We start from the raw sequence: 15,694 nt of genomic DNA, 5'->3' as shown, positions 1-15,694 counted from the left end.
TCACAGTTTTTGCTTCTTTTTTTTTTCCTGTTTGACATTGTTATTTAAAATAATTTATTTTTTAAAAGTACTTTATTTAAATGAATTTAAGAAAAATGTTGTACTTTTCATAAGCAAATTACGTTTAGCTAATTTCTTTTGTACTTTATTAGAACTATTTTATAGAGAAACTATTTGTAATATCTATTATTAAAATATTTATTTTTGTACTTTATTAAAACTATTTTATAGAGAAACTATTTGTAATATCTATTATTAAAATATTTATTTTTATTAAATTAAAATGAACATATTTAAATTTTCAATCAATATTATATTTTTTGGGGGAGGCTAAATATTTTTTTCTTAGTTTTCTTTTTTCTTTTCAGTCTTGCAAAAATATTGTTGTTACCTTGTTTTTTTATTTCTGCAAAATAACATGTAATATACTCCCTCCGTTCGGCATCGTTTGTCATCATGGTTTCTATTTTTAGAGTCAAACTATAAAAATTTTGACTAACATTTTAATATGCATTTTTTCATCATATTAATATGAAAAAATTGTAATTTATAGTACTTTTCATATAGTTTTAGGATATTTATTTTTTAAAAAATATCGAATTAATGTGATCTAATTTACCTTTGAAAATTAGTCAAATTTACTTTCGATAAATGCAACATGACAAACATTTCTGGACGGAGGGAGTATAAAGTAATAATATATAAATGTAAAATAAATTATAAATTTATCATTTAAAAATAAATAAAATCTTATATGAAATTTAACTAGCTAATTATTAAATATAAATAAATATATATATAAAATAAATAAATAAATGAAAAAGATATTTTAGTCTTGAGAAAAATAATTTTTTTTAAAAAAGCAGAAATTTTTAACTTCTTTCTAATAGCAGAAAAACTATTTTTGTTTCCATTAAAAGCACTTTTATTGATCTGTCAAATGCAATATTTTTCAATAAAAATGTGTTTTTCCAAACTAAGTGATTCGGCCTCTTAATGACAATGCCAAACAAACTCTAAATTTGCGTCGACAAATATTTAATAGGTTAATTAATAATAAATTGTTGGGTTAACAATTTGATAGTGGTTTTGATTTTATTTTTCATCTTGTTATCAATTTCATCAATTTAAATTTTATATTTTTGACAGATTAACTGCCAATTCGATAATAATTAAGTATAAATCTTATAAATTCATTGTGTTTTATTATTCAGGTTGCAATATAAAATTAGTTGGTTCCTTTTGTACCAATTGTTATACATGCTATTTTATACTTGCACTAATTTTTTTTTAATATTGTGCACACTATGTTATTTATACTTGTGCTAAGCTAGTAGATCATGTTTGAGTGGATGAATTTGATATTTAGACTAAAATTACATAATGATTTTGGAATATCCTATTAGATTTTGTTTATCGCATTGTATGTAAGTGATTTTTAATTTTTTAAAAAAATAATTCACGTGTAATTTTAAATATTAACCCGATAATCAAATCGATAATGAGTTAACTAGTTGTCAATTAATCGATATAATTTTTTACCGATTTAGCAATCTGCAAATCGATAACATGTCGGTTAAATAAATAACTTTTCGAACAAAACACGATAACCTAGTTTTGATAACATTAAGGGTTCATAGTTTAGTGATGGAGCATTTGATCGCAAATCAGGATTTCACCAGTTTAAACTTGCTTGGGTCCTTTTTAATGTTTGTTTTTCGTTTTCTATTTTGCATATTAAGCTTGTGTTTGGAATGTCTTATGAAATTATGGTTCTGATATGAGACTCTGGTAACATCACGGGGTTCATACCTTAGGGATAAGACATTTGATTTCTAATCAAGAGGTCATTAGTTTGATCCTGGTTGAGCCCATTTTAATGTTCTCTTTCTCTTTTTCTAGTTTGCATATTAAACTCGTGTTTGGATATGCAACGTGTAATTTGAATTCATGATTTCAAATTCTAAAAAAAAACATGATTTGAAATACCAAATCATGATTAGAGTAGTATATGATTGAATTTCATGAATTATTAGGGGAGGGTGGGGGTGGTAAATGCGATTAAATTATATGAATTATTCGTCTAATTAAGATCTAATTAGACCATTTCAATGTTTGTTTTTTTATTATCGTAGCTATGTTTTAGAGATCGATCTTAAATTTGAATTTTGATTCCAAGCGAGTCCAAAGCACCTCCAATCTTCATTTAATTTTGTATATAGCTTTGTCCAAGTGTTTCCAACGAATTTCAACCACTACCACTCAAAAAACAACCTCCAAATATGGGCTAGTCATTGGTAAATATTTCGTACTTTTAGTACAGTTACAAAATTTTATGCTGGTATAATACACTACAGTCTACAAATATAATAACTTATCACTGAAAATAAAATAATCAAAATAAGTAAATAATATCAAAATGCTCAAATCACCAACAATCTCAAACATATTTGATGAGAATATATTTCACAGTAAATTAGTTAGCTAGAGTAGCTACAGTAAAGTTAGTCAAGTGGTTACTTAAGTTGTTACATGAAGTTAGTTAGAGATTTTTCTTATTTTGTATATATACACAGTTCATCTTGTAATTGATTTACACATTCATTCTATACAATACAAAAAGCGAAATGCACATAATTTCTCTCCCACAAACGGTTGATTGATGATTTTTTCATAGTTAGATTCAATCCTCCATTAATGGAGGAAATCAGTTTAGAGTAGAGCTTGTACTCTTAGTTTTATCATGGTATCAGAGCAAGGAGGTTCCTAATTGATTTGCGCATTAAAGTTGTGTTAGTGAGTATTTTCATCCTGTCCAAATTGTTTCTAGTTGAGTCTATCTCTGTGGATTTGTGTCTTCGACTGATTTTCGAGTTCTCTGTGAATCTGTATTTCAGACTGTTTTTCTGTTGAAATTTCAATTGTTCGATCTCTGTTTTTCGATTCTCAACTACGTAATCATTTTTCTCTTCTTGCTAAACCTAATTTTTTCCCTCATTCATGGTTGATATTCAACCTGATCCAACATTAGATGCTTCTGGTTCCACACTTCCTAAATGGACATCACTACTCCAATATATTTACATCCATCAGAAAGTGCAGGTTCCACTCTATTACCTGCAATTTTCGATGGATCTAGTTACTTATCCTGGAGACGCGCTGTTCTTCGAGCATTATATGTTAAAAGCAAAACTGGATTTATTAATGGCAAGATTGTGCGACCTGATTCAGACGATCTAACATTTGCACAGTGGGAAATGTATGATGATATGGTGACTAGCTGGATCCTCAATTCTCTTTCCCAGATCTGCGTGATAGCTTACAATACGTCAACAATGCTAAGGAGCTTTGGGATAAATTGGAAAAATAGGTATGATCAAACAAATAGCTGCAAATTGTATCAACTTTAAAAGGAGATTAATGATCTTGTACAAGGGAATTTAGACGTCACTGATATTACACAAAAATGAAGAAATTATGGGAAGAGATGAGCACTATTGATGTTGCTTCTCGCTGCACATGTGTGTGCAACTATGGTGGAAAAACCAGAATGCATAAAGCTGAACAAGATAGACATCTCATACATTTTCTGATGTGGTTGAATGATCTCTATACTGCTATAAGGGGTAATATCCTAATGATAAGTGCTCTGCCTAGCATGGCCCAGGCCTTTGCCATATTGTCACAGGAAGAGAGACACATGAGGTGAAACCTCACAACAATACATCATTAGAATCAACTTCACTTAGTGCCTCAGTTACTCACAACAATATTGGTTCCAAAGGTTTAATTTCAAAACCAAACTACAATCCTTACAGAGGAGGTACAAGTAACTCTAACACATCCAACACCAACACCGACAACATGTTGAAAGGTAGCTCCAACACTGGCAATAGGTCCAACTTGTTCTGTGATTTTTGCAAGCGATTTGGACAAACCAAAGACAGATGTTACAAGCTTCATGGATATCCATCATGTCAAAGGTTTCCCAAGAGTAGAGGTTCAGGTTCTGCAGCAAATGTGCACACTTCTGAGGAAGAGAAGAGTCAGCGTAAGGATACTTCTGATATGAACAGGCAAATGCCACTAAATTTGTCCAACGAACAATATGAACAACTGCTTAATCTCTTGGTAACATTGCAAGCTGGACATGGAACTGATAATCCAAGCAACATGCTAAATGGTGTTGTGAATCTGGCAGGTATAACTGCTTATTAATGAGATATGTGATCTATCATGTAGGTATGCTAAACTAATTGCTGGCTCTTGAATCATAGACTCAGGAGAATCACATAACATGACCTATAACAAGACCACACTAAAAAAATCAAAATACTACCTTATCCCTTCCTAATCAAACTACCTAATGGATACAAGATTAAAGTAATTGAGGTTGGAGATGTGTGTTTGAATTGAGTATTAACTCTATACAAAGTATTTTTTGTACCTAGTTTCAAGTTCAATTTAATATTATTCCATTGCTTGGCCTCACAACTTAAAGGTATGGTCAGTTTTAACAATTCCTCTTGTCTGTTACAGGGCCCTTCTCTGAAGAGCCCTCTGGAACTTGGTAAAGCCAAGAATCGATTATATTTTTTGTCTCTCAAATGCCACAATTGTTGCCCACCCTCTGATGGCAACACAGTATCTGATGTCACTAATTATTCCTTTAACAGTCAGTTTGTTTCCTCTTTTGTCAATTGTAAAGAATTTGTTAATGCAAGAAATTGTCAAGCTTCACCATCATGTACTGTAAAATACCTTCCTACTATCGAATAAAGAAGCTTGCACTGTTGTTGGATCTATTGTTAATTCATCTTCTTTTGCTGTCAATTCTACTCACAATCATGATATTGAATCACTATGGCATACTAGGATAGGACATGTACCTTTTGTGAAAATGAGGAATATTTCCACTATCCCCATAATTTTTTCTACCAAACAGCCTTTCACATGTACTATATGTCCAATAGCTAAACAAAGTAGGATGCCCTTCCCTGAAAGCACAACCACAACTACCAAAATCTTTGAGTTATTGCATATTGATCTTTGGGGACCATACCATACACCCACTCATGATGGTTATCACTACTTCTTAATTATGGTAGATGACTACAGTAGTGCAACTTGAACATAGTTGCTCAGATGCAAAAGTAATGCACTGCAAACTGTCAAAGCATTTGTTTCCTCATAGAAAATCAATTTCACACCAAGCTAAAGACCATTAGATCTGACAATGGTCTAGAGTTCAATAACAATGAGGCAACTTGTTTCTTCCAAGAAAAAAGGAATTATACACCAAAGGCCATGTCCCTATACACCCCAACAAAATGGAGTGGTTGAGAGAAAACACAAATTTCTCCTTGAAACAGCAAGAGCACTCTTATTCCAATCCAAATTACCTATGAGATATTGGGGTGAATGTGTCCTAACTGCTACCTACCTCATTAACAGATTGCCTACAAGATTACTACAAAATAAATCTTCTTATGAACTGTTGTATCAAACAATGCACACATATCTTTGTTGGATCCATTTAATACAAAAGGGTACAAGGTCCTCGATCTAGCTACTAAAAGCGTTCATGTATCTAAAGATATGAATTTTCATGAGTCTGTTTTTCCTTTTGCAAATTCTCCTGTTGGTTCCAGTTTTGCATCAGTTTTAAAATCACTTATTCATAATATTAATGATATGTCTTGTATGTATGGTACACCTAATACATTTGTTGATGAGGACATGCTAAATTCAAACACATCCCACAGAGTTGTTAATAACCAAGTAACTACAAATACCTCTGAACTCATTTTGGATCCTAACATCCATCTTACACTACACCACCCTTGTCTGATTCAACTGATCTTGCTCCTAATGATGTTTCACCACCACCACTTAGAAGAACAACTAGGTCTGTACCCCCCCCCCCCCACACCTATTTGAAGGAATATACCTACACATTGCCTAATCTTCACTCTTCTCCACCTACACTTGACCCTTCACACTCTCTTACTTCCCTAATTTCCAACCATGATCATGTCTGTTTCACTACTTTATGTTGTGATAGTCAACAGTTGGTGAAGCATATCTCACATGAATGTGGACCTTCTTCTTATGAAGAGGCAATTTTGAATCCTGCCTGGTAGTTGGAAATGACACAGGAATTTGCAGCATTATATGCAAATGATACTTGGGACCTGGTCCATTTTCCTGAAGGTAAGCATGTCATTGGATGCAAATAGGTATACAGAATTAAACACAAGGCAGATGGAAATGTGGAGAGATTCAAAGCTAGATTGGTTGCAAAAGGGTACACTCAAGGATAGATTAAAATGAGACATTCTCACCTGTGGTTAGAATGACAACTGTAAGAATTTTAATTTTATTGGCTATTAAGAAGGGGTGGAGTTTATACCGACTAGATGTTAACAATGCTTTCCTTTATGGTGATTTAAATGAGGAGGTGTATATGACATTTCCACAAGGCCTTTTTGTGGATAGTGGAAAGATGGTTTGCAGGTTAAAGAAATCATTGTATGGACTGAAGCAGGCTAGCCGGCAATGGAATTATAAACTGTCCAGTAGCCTTTGTCCAAAGGATACACACATTCTGATAGTGATTACTCACTCTTTCATAGACAGAAGGGAGATTCCTTGGTGTTTGTTGCCATTTATATTGATGATATAATATTAACTGGTACTAATTTGGATGAAATCACTTCTCTGAAGACATTTTTGTATGATCAGTTCAAGATTAAATATCTAGGAAAATTACACTATTTTCTGGGATTGGAGATATTGTATAGACATGATGGTGCCCTCATTTCACAGAGAAAATTCACGATTGATCTTCTAAAGGAATTTGATTTAATGGATTATAAAGTCACCATGTTCCCACTGGATTCTATTAAAAACTTAAAGCCACGGATGGGAAATTATTGACAGATCCTACTCACTACAGAAAATTGGTAGGGAAACTTAATTTTCTCACAAATACAAGGATGGACATAGCATACAGTGTTTCAACATCTTAGCCAGTTCATGCAATCTCCCAGGGAACCACATTTGAAGGCAACTTATCATGTGCTTGAATACCTCAAGCAAGATCCTACACTAGGAATATTCATCTCCAACAAACCTGATCTAACAGTGACTGCTTATTGTGACTCAGGGCTGTTTGTCAAGATTCTAGAAAGTCAGTTAGTGGATACTTGGTACTTATGGGTGATAGGCCTGTTAGCTGGAAATCCTAGAAACAAGCCACAATATCTCTATCGTCTGCAGAGGCAGAGTACAGAGCTGTTAGGCAAGTGGTGAGGGAACTAGTATGGCTTGAAAGGTTACTAAATGAACTCACATTGAAATGTTCTCTACCTATGCATGTTTTTTGTTATAGTCAGGCCGCTAATCACATAGCCAAAAATCCAGTCTTCCATGAAAGGACAAAGCACATAGAGGTCGATTGTCACTTTGTTAGGAACAAGATTCAACAGGGACTGGTCACACTCCATCACATCTCCATAACCTCTCAACTAGCAGACATATTCACCAAAGCTTTGACTGGGATCAAACATACGACACTTATGAGCAAGTTGTCTGTGATCACATCACTTCCAACTTGAGGGGGCTGATGAGAATATATTTCACAGTAAATTAGTTAGCTAGGTAGCTACAGTTAAATTATTACAAGTGGTTACTTAAGTTGTTACATGAAGTTAGTTAAAGATTTTTTTCTTATTTTGTATATAGACACAATTCGTTTTGTAATTGATTTACACATTCATTCTATACAATACAAAAAGTGCAATGCACATAATTTCTCTCCCACAAACAGTTGATTGATGATTTCTTCATAATTGCATTCAATCCACCATTAATGGAGGAAATCAGTTTAGAGTAGAGCTTGTACTCTTAGTTTTATTAATATTAATTTGAAAGCTAAAAGGGGTCTGAATTTGTGTATCTCATTTGGGAGTTTTTTTTGTACTTTCTGTTCAAAGAACTTGGAAGCATCATACCTGCTAACGTTGGTAGTAGGATGACCCTGCTGGTTCTACATATCAGAGGTTAATCTAGCGGGGTAGGAGGGTGTTCACCCGAACCATCTCAGCAAAAAAAATAAAAAAATACACACTATATACATAAGGTAGATTTTATGTGTTTATGTACGTATACAAATTTTAAATCTCTTGAACAACATGTAAAAGGTTAGCTCAGTGGTCGAGGGCATTCAAAATGCACCTCAACATCCAAGGATGTGAAAATTTTGAATCCGCCACTGAATCTAATGATGTTTTAACCTTACTCTGTTCCATTTCTATGATTGTGATCACATTTCTTACACAACTCATTCAAAGGGGAAGAAGAACAATGCAAGTGAAAGGAAGTATTCATTTGCACATTTTGACTTCTTTCATAGCATCTATTCACTAATTATAATTTGTAATGAAAATTGGAAAGCTTGTCTTCAGACTTGCTGGCAAATGCTGTTGGTACACCGTCGACAATGTAATAGAACAGGATAGTCTAAATTGTGAAATGAGAAAAATTCTCTATGTGTCTTTTACGCGCAAGTTATACAATAGAAAATTGAAATGAATGAGATCACAATCTGATGTTTCATTTAGGGGAAAAAAACAAAAGAATATCCAGAAATGATCAGGGTGATGAAAATGGAAGTAACACAAAGATAAAGCTTATGACTTGGAACATAATCAAATTGGAAAACACTAAAATTACAACAGCATAGCATCGGCTTGGAGACGAATATGATGAGATTTAAAGTGCTCGCGATTTTATAATGTCAAGGCTCATTTCAGTAGGATCTGTTGCTTGCAATTCAACTTGAATTCCATCTATTTCTCTCTTGAATCTGTCCTTTGAACTCGCGTACACCATCTTCATCCTCACCTTTGATGTTTCAGGAGACCTAAAATTAATGTTTATCAGAAAAAGAGGATCATATAACATAACAATTAACATTGGTAATCAATTGATGTAACTTTGTAGTGTACCAGGCAATGAAGAAAATCTTGCTTTTCTGGCAATTTTCATTAGTAACAAAGTCGAAATCAAAGACAGCATATCGGCATTCATCTGCAGGCAGAGAGTTGGTGAAATCTTCGTAGCTTTCTTCAGGGTTTCCAAGCTTCTCCACGACCACTTGTTGGGCGTCAATTTTGAAAATGATGAACCTGTAGATTCTCTTTGCCTTTAGCTCCAAAAACTTCAGCTTACAGTCATCATGCACAGCCATTCCAGATGCAGCATTCGCCTGCATTTATTAATATGTCAAAACAGAAAAGGGAGAGTCGCCACCACATTAGTCCCCTCCAGCGGGAAAATTACACTATTTATACATGCTAAATTATGTTTTATGTATTTTGTATATCGCGACTTATCCCCTGTTTATAAGTGTACTAGTATTCTCATGAAGGATTCTCAAGAGCAAGCGTATGATATAGTACGAAATCGATCAGCTGGAAATCAATTAATTAACTAAGTATGAAATTGAGTGAAAGATATATACCATGATGTGTGGTGTTGCAGGAGAGATCTTTGAATCCGTAAGAGAGAAAGAGGAGACTGATTTACATATGCAACTGCATGTTTTTTCAATGTATATAAAAAGGAAGAGAATATTGAATAAAGGGTTGACAATTTTGGCATGTCATGTCCACCACGTCTAACTCTGTTTCTTCCTTCCCTCATATCATAGCATCACACTTCCAATGATCGTGCCACAGACTCCTTCCCACCCACTCTCACATCCAATCACTCATCAAACTCATATTTTTTCCATCCAATCATTTTCATTCTACGACCTAATGGTCCGGAGTGAACGATCCAGACTATCGAAAGTCTTGTAAGCAACATAACCATAGCTATAACTAAATTTGAAGTTTTTTAAGTTTAAAGTTAATTTGTACAATTGAATTGTATCTTTTCAAATTTTGGCTTCATTTTAAGGACACCTTTGTTATTTGATTGAAATTGGAAAAAGGATATATATAAGTAAAGTTGAAGTTTGATTGAAATTGGAAAAAGGATATATACAAGTAAAGTTGAAGTTGAGAAAAAGTATTGAAAGTCAAAATTATATTTAGGCATTAATTTCTGGCAAAATAGATATTTCACTTGAAACTATCAAACCAACTTAAAATCAATATATATTTTAAATTAGTTGAAATATAATTAGTCTTAGAACAGTTCCGATCTATCAAAATCATACTATACACATGAATACAAGTTCATTAATACTCATATCTTATTATAAGAGTTTGGATTAAAAAATCAATTCTAAAAATCAAAATTGAGAAAGTCTTTCAAAATCATTTGATTTGTTAGATAAGAATTAACTCAGACATACAATTTATTCATAGATGGAATTCAACATTCATTTCAAATTATCAATTTACACTTTCTTAAACTTTGAGCGAAAAGTTCCAAAATAATTCATTTCTTACCCGCAATAATTTGATGTAATAAACGAAGAATCATTGGGGAATTACCAAAAGAAGGATTGGACACTTATCCTAGTTAATTTCTAAAAGGATCATTCCAACTTTGAAAAATTATCTAATAAAGTCATTAAATTTTGTTTTGTATCAATAAAATCATTCAATTTAGATTTCTATATCAATAAAATCATCCAACTAAATTTATTATAAAAATGAATTTGACCTGACAAAATTATTTTTTAAATCATATGCTAATTTCACTTTTAAGGATAAAAAAATAATTAAAAACTAATTAAGCCCTTTTTTTCATTGCAAAACGTAAATCAGAGTCGTAATACTGTCACGGAATCTAATGACAACAAATCCATTCAACATTGATGGATTATTTTTTTTTTGTAATTTAACTACTCCTAATTTTTCCTTCTAAATATTATCAAAAAAAAAATCATAACAAATTACAGTAGTTAATTTACATAAAAAATATGATTTTTTAACAAAAATAAAATCATTCAGATTAATTATTATTCTTTTTTTGGGTACTTATTTAAATTAATTATAATGAAGTGTATTTATTTTGAGACATTTGTTTATTGTTATTTTAATAATGAACATGACATAAAAAAATATTTCAATTATAAATTTAGTTGAGTGATTTTATTGATACAAAATTCTAAGTTGAGTGATTGTTGGGTTTTAAAAAGGTGTGAATGAAAAATGAAGAGTTGCGACTTTTATGAAGAGTTGTGATTTTTATGAAATATTGCGACTTTTATGAAAAGTTGTGATTTTTATGAAAAGTTGCGACTTTTATGAAAAGTTGTGACTTTTATGAAAAGTTGTGACTTTTATGAAAGGTTTGTGACCTTTTCGGTAAGGCACAATAAGAACCTTTTCACACTACCCTTTGTTTTCTATAATTTGAGGGATTTCCTCTCATTTTAATATAGAATTCATGGACTTCTTATTCAACTACTAAATCTAGTATTCTAAGTGTACTTTACTGCCGTTGAGTGGTTCGCTGACACCGGAGTTTTTGGAATCTATACTCTAGTGATTGAGATCATTTTACCCTGGGAGGTCATATTCCAAATCAAACCTCGGATACTAGAGGGGAATAATTTCCTTAAGGGGACACTGTGAGTTCAATCGACTTGATCTTTTTCCTATTAAAATTTTTTCAGATTCTGGTACGTTTTTTACAATTTTAGATTTGTGAATTAATTTCATTTATTCTATTCTTTTGTTCTTCACTGATTCATTAAACTGGGTAACTTCGTGTTTCTGCAAAGTTTGTTGAAATCAGTAAGATTCTTTAGACACATGTTAACAATAATTCTTCTTTAAAAAATATATTTCGTATATATTTTTTTAAAATCTGTTTCCGATTCTAGTTTCGCTACTAGTTTTAATTTTCTAGTTGTGAAAATGTTTTTAAACTTTGTTGTCTTACAAAGATGTTCAAAGTTTTGTTTTAAGTATGTTTGGAATACAAGATGAATAACAATCTTAAGGAAATTAATATACTGTTAGTATTTTTTGTATTATACTGATTGAGAGAATCTGATCATGGAAGTAGAAGATAAATGCATTACTTTTCCATAATTCGTTGCCTTGTTTAGCAAGGTCAAAATGAGAATGTAACAGAAAATTTTTATGGTATTCCGTTTAAAGATTACCAGGTAACCTTCTTATTAAATTATCTAAGGAGGAAAATAGTCTAAGAGTTATCATCTTTGATTTTTTAATTTTTTTTTTATTATGTGTATCTTTGGAAAAAGATCTGCAAACCATATGTTGTGGAATGAATTTTACTTCGCAAATATTGTTGCTTTTAAAATTCTTTTGTTTGCAAAAATGAGAGATGCATATTTTTGTTTGATAAAATAGTATGTCAAAATGTTATAGTTGGAAGACTATTTGATAAGAAAAACATTTCTATGTGATAAAGAATATGTGTTATTCTGTTTGGAGAAAAAAAAAGACTTGTAGTTTGTACTCCATGAGAAATGTTAGTGTGTCGGATTTTTGTAGACTAAAAACTTTTGTGGTTTTATACTCTCGATAAATTGGACTATGCAATTGGTTTGAAGAATATGAAAACTTCACATAATAAGTCAGTGTTGTAGTTTTGATTTTCTATAAACTTCAATGTAATATAGAAATAAATTGTACAATTTTTTTGTCCTTATTGTTAGTATTTAAAATACTAAGTGGTATATCTATTTATGACAGAGGAAAAATACCAGTGACTTAGAATTTGTGATTTTGTGTCTCTATGGAATAAACTTTGACATTGTGTAAACATTATCAAAGAGAATTGCAGCACTACAATTCTTTCGTAGAATAACGTTTCCAACATTAAAATATGTGAAAAAACTATTTTCAAATACTTGAAAAATATTTTTGAGATCACATTTGAAATGTGGGGGTTATTTGCTTATGATTAGACTTGGTGTCTAATTTAACTTTGGAGCAAAAGATATGAAATTTAATGATACTTTTGTATTACGTTGTACCCACAAAATTCTTGGAGTATATTTGGTATTGTGGTTGTTGAGTTTCTCTATTACTAGTATATAGTGTGACTAGTATGAAACATCCAAATTATATATATACTTGTTCAAAATAATTGTGTTCTTTTACGGAAAAAAAATATCACTTAAAATATTGTTATTTTCCAGAAAAGATATGTCTATTATAATAAAAGTATTTGCATAGACATGAATATTGGTGAATAGTAATTTGTTATGCTTTTATAAAAATAACATTTGGACTATATTATCTTTATTGAACCCGATGAAACTTTGCTCATGGATAGTTTTATAACAATCATATTGAAAGTTATGTAAAATGTCCTTCTGAAAAGGACATTTGACAATCTAAACAATGTTTGTATCACACAAAATTGTAAGAAATAGGAACGAAATATTAATGAGGAAAAAGCTACCTCGCGAAGAGCTTTTCAAACTCAATGTTTTTTTTGTTCTTACTTGCTTGAGTCAATGTTTGTGGCATGAACACTTGGGGCATGTCAATTACAAAACCTTGTAAGAAAAACTGATCAACTTAGAAGTTTTGCCTAACTTAAAGTGCAATAAATAAAAATGTCAAGTTTTTGTGGAATCTAAGTATGTTGAGCATTCTTATAAATCTGTTGAAAGGAATTATAATCCCTTACATTGTTTTACACTGACATTTGTGATATGAAGTTAACACCATCTCATGGTGGGAAAAAGTATTTGTTACTTTTATTGAGAATTGCATTAGAAATGACTATGTCTATTTGCTGAATGGTAAGGATGAAGCAATAGAAATGTCTAGATAATGTAATATCAAAGTTGAAAATCAATGTGGAAAAATATAAGAAGTGATAAGAATGGAGAGTATAAATCTCATTGTGCAGAAATATGTTTGGAAAGTGGAATATCCATCAAACTAGTGTCATATTCACCTCAATCTAATGAAAAATCGAACGTTGAAAGAAATGATGGATGCATTATTTATAAGTTCGGGTTTACACAAAACTTGTGTGGAGGAACTATCCTTACTGCAAAAGGGAACAACAAAAAGTTTTGTCTTTTTAGAAAGAAAGTGATTTTGTTTGATCAGAATACAATCTTTTCCATATGAGAAATGAAAAGGAAGGAAATTCAACTTGAAATATTTCAAAGTGTGGGAGTATCTAGTCAAAGTCCAAGTTCCTATTCCTAAAAGAATTAAAATAGGACCTATTACTGTGGACTGTAAAATTAGACTTGAGTAGTCTAGAGAAGGGTCTAAAAGGCTTAGGAAATGAAAATAATAATGTACTTAATAAAGAGATTCAGAGGCTTAGTAAATGTTAAAGGACATTTACTTCCTTCGAATATGATTTTGTAACATTTCCTGTGTCTTCTGTAGACTCATTCTTTGGAAAGATGGTGTCAATAAACAATATTGGAAGTTAATTGATCTTCTTCAAGAAAATAAACCTCTGGGTTCAAAGTGAATCTTTAGAAGAAAAATAACAGTTGATGGAACTGTTGAAAAATATGAAGCAAGACTTTGTGTCAAAGGCTTTAGAAAAAAAAAATCAAAGTTTTGATCTTGTCAATATATATATATATATATATATATATATATATATATATATATATATATATATATATATATATATANTAATTAGAATTACATCCATTCGGATGCAAAAATTATTTGTGTGGTATATGACCTCCAAATTCATCAAATGAATGTGAAAAGAACTTTCTTAAATGTAGAATTGGAGGAAGAAATTTACATGGAACAACCCGAGGGTTTTGTGGTTCCTGATAAACAAAAGAAAGTGTGTGAACTTGTTAAGTCACATTATGGAAGCACCCAAACAATGACATAATTTGATCAAACCATGTCGACAAATGGATTGAAGAATGATGAAAGTGATAAATGTGTTCACATTAAAATCATAAGGTCATTGTTTGTTTGTATATTGGTGATATGTTGATCATCAATAGAGACACTAATGACATAAATGCTACTAAACGTATGCTTTAAAGCAAGTGGAATGAAAATTATTGGAGTTGTTAATGTGATCTTAGATATAAGAATTCGCAGAACTCCATAATGTTTAGCATTTTCACGGTCTCATTGCATCGAAAAGGTACTTAACTAGTTCAAATATTTGGATGTCAACATTGTCAAATCTCCAATAAATGTGAGATTTGCATTTCAAAAGAGTGAAAGCAAAAGTGATTCACAATTGGATTGTGCTAGAGTATTGGAAAGTATGATGTATATCATGAAGTGTGTGCAATCAGATATAACATTTGCTATTATAAACTGAGTCGGTTCACAAGTGATCCCAAATAAACTCATTAGATGAAAATAAATAGAGTTTTGGAGTATTTAAAATAATACTTAAAACTATGTCTTGCATTATATCAATACCCAACAGTATTGAAAGGATATAGTGATGCAAATTGGATCATCGGACAAATGAAGTAAAATCCACGAGTGGATATATATTTACTCTTGGTACAGGAGAAGTATTGTCACGACCCAAATTTTCAAGTCGTGATGGCACCTATGTTCCCAACCAATAGGTAAGCCAACCCAACATATTAACCCAACTAAACCAACAAATGAGTAAAAAAAAAAGACTAACACTTAGCAAGAATCTCCAACATTGAGTTCCTTATAAGTACGAAATGCGGAAGCTAAAATATATCACCCCAAGAATTGGTGTCTTAAGTACAAGAGCT

General features: G+C 31.5%; 2 protein-coding genes across 2 annotated transcripts in view; both read right to left on the bottom strand.

The window, feature by feature from the left end:
• Positions 1-8,524: 8,524 nt before the first annotated feature.
• Positions 8,525-9,991, bottom strand: LOC107022665 (actin-depolymerizing factor 7). Its single transcript, XM_015223262.2, has 3 exons — positions 9,527-9,991; positions 9,012-9,271; positions 8,525-8,926 (listed from the first exon to the last, which is right to left on the bottom strand). The coding sequence occupies exons 1-3, from the start codon at positions 9,527-9,529 to the stop codon at positions 8,776-8,778; spliced, it is 414 nt and encodes a 137-aa protein (XP_015078748.1). The 5' UTR covers positions 9,530-9,991; the 3' UTR covers positions 8,525-8,775.
• A 1,693-nt stretch (positions 9,992-11,684) lies between these two features.
• Positions 11,685-15,694, bottom strand: part of LOC114077620 (RNA-binding motif protein, X chromosome-like) — a 6,156-nt gene continuing 2,146 nt past the window's right edge. The window contains exon 2 of the mRNA XM_027917925.1: positions 11,685-11,738. Within this exon, the coding sequence (XP_027773726.1) occupies positions 11,685-11,738 (54 nt within the window). The remainder of the gene's footprint in view (positions 11,739-15,694) is intronic.

The sequence above is a fragment of the Solanum pennellii genome, chromosome 6 (assembly GCF_001406875.1).
Source record: "Solanum pennellii chromosome 6, SPENNV200".
NCBI lineage: Eukaryota > Viridiplantae > Streptophyta > Magnoliopsida > Solanales > Solanaceae > Solanum > Solanum pennellii.
Note: the sequence above shows the minus strand (reverse complement) of the source record. Positions and strands in the feature narration are given on the sequence as shown.

What these genes read in the sequence shown, in the direction of transcription:
- LOC107022665 (XM_015223262.2), bottom strand. An exon ending in AAGATTTTCTTCATTGCCTG is followed by an intron (nt 8,927 to 9,011) that starts GTACACTACAAA and finishes CATTAATTTTAG; the next exon opens with GTCTCCTGAAACATCAAAGG.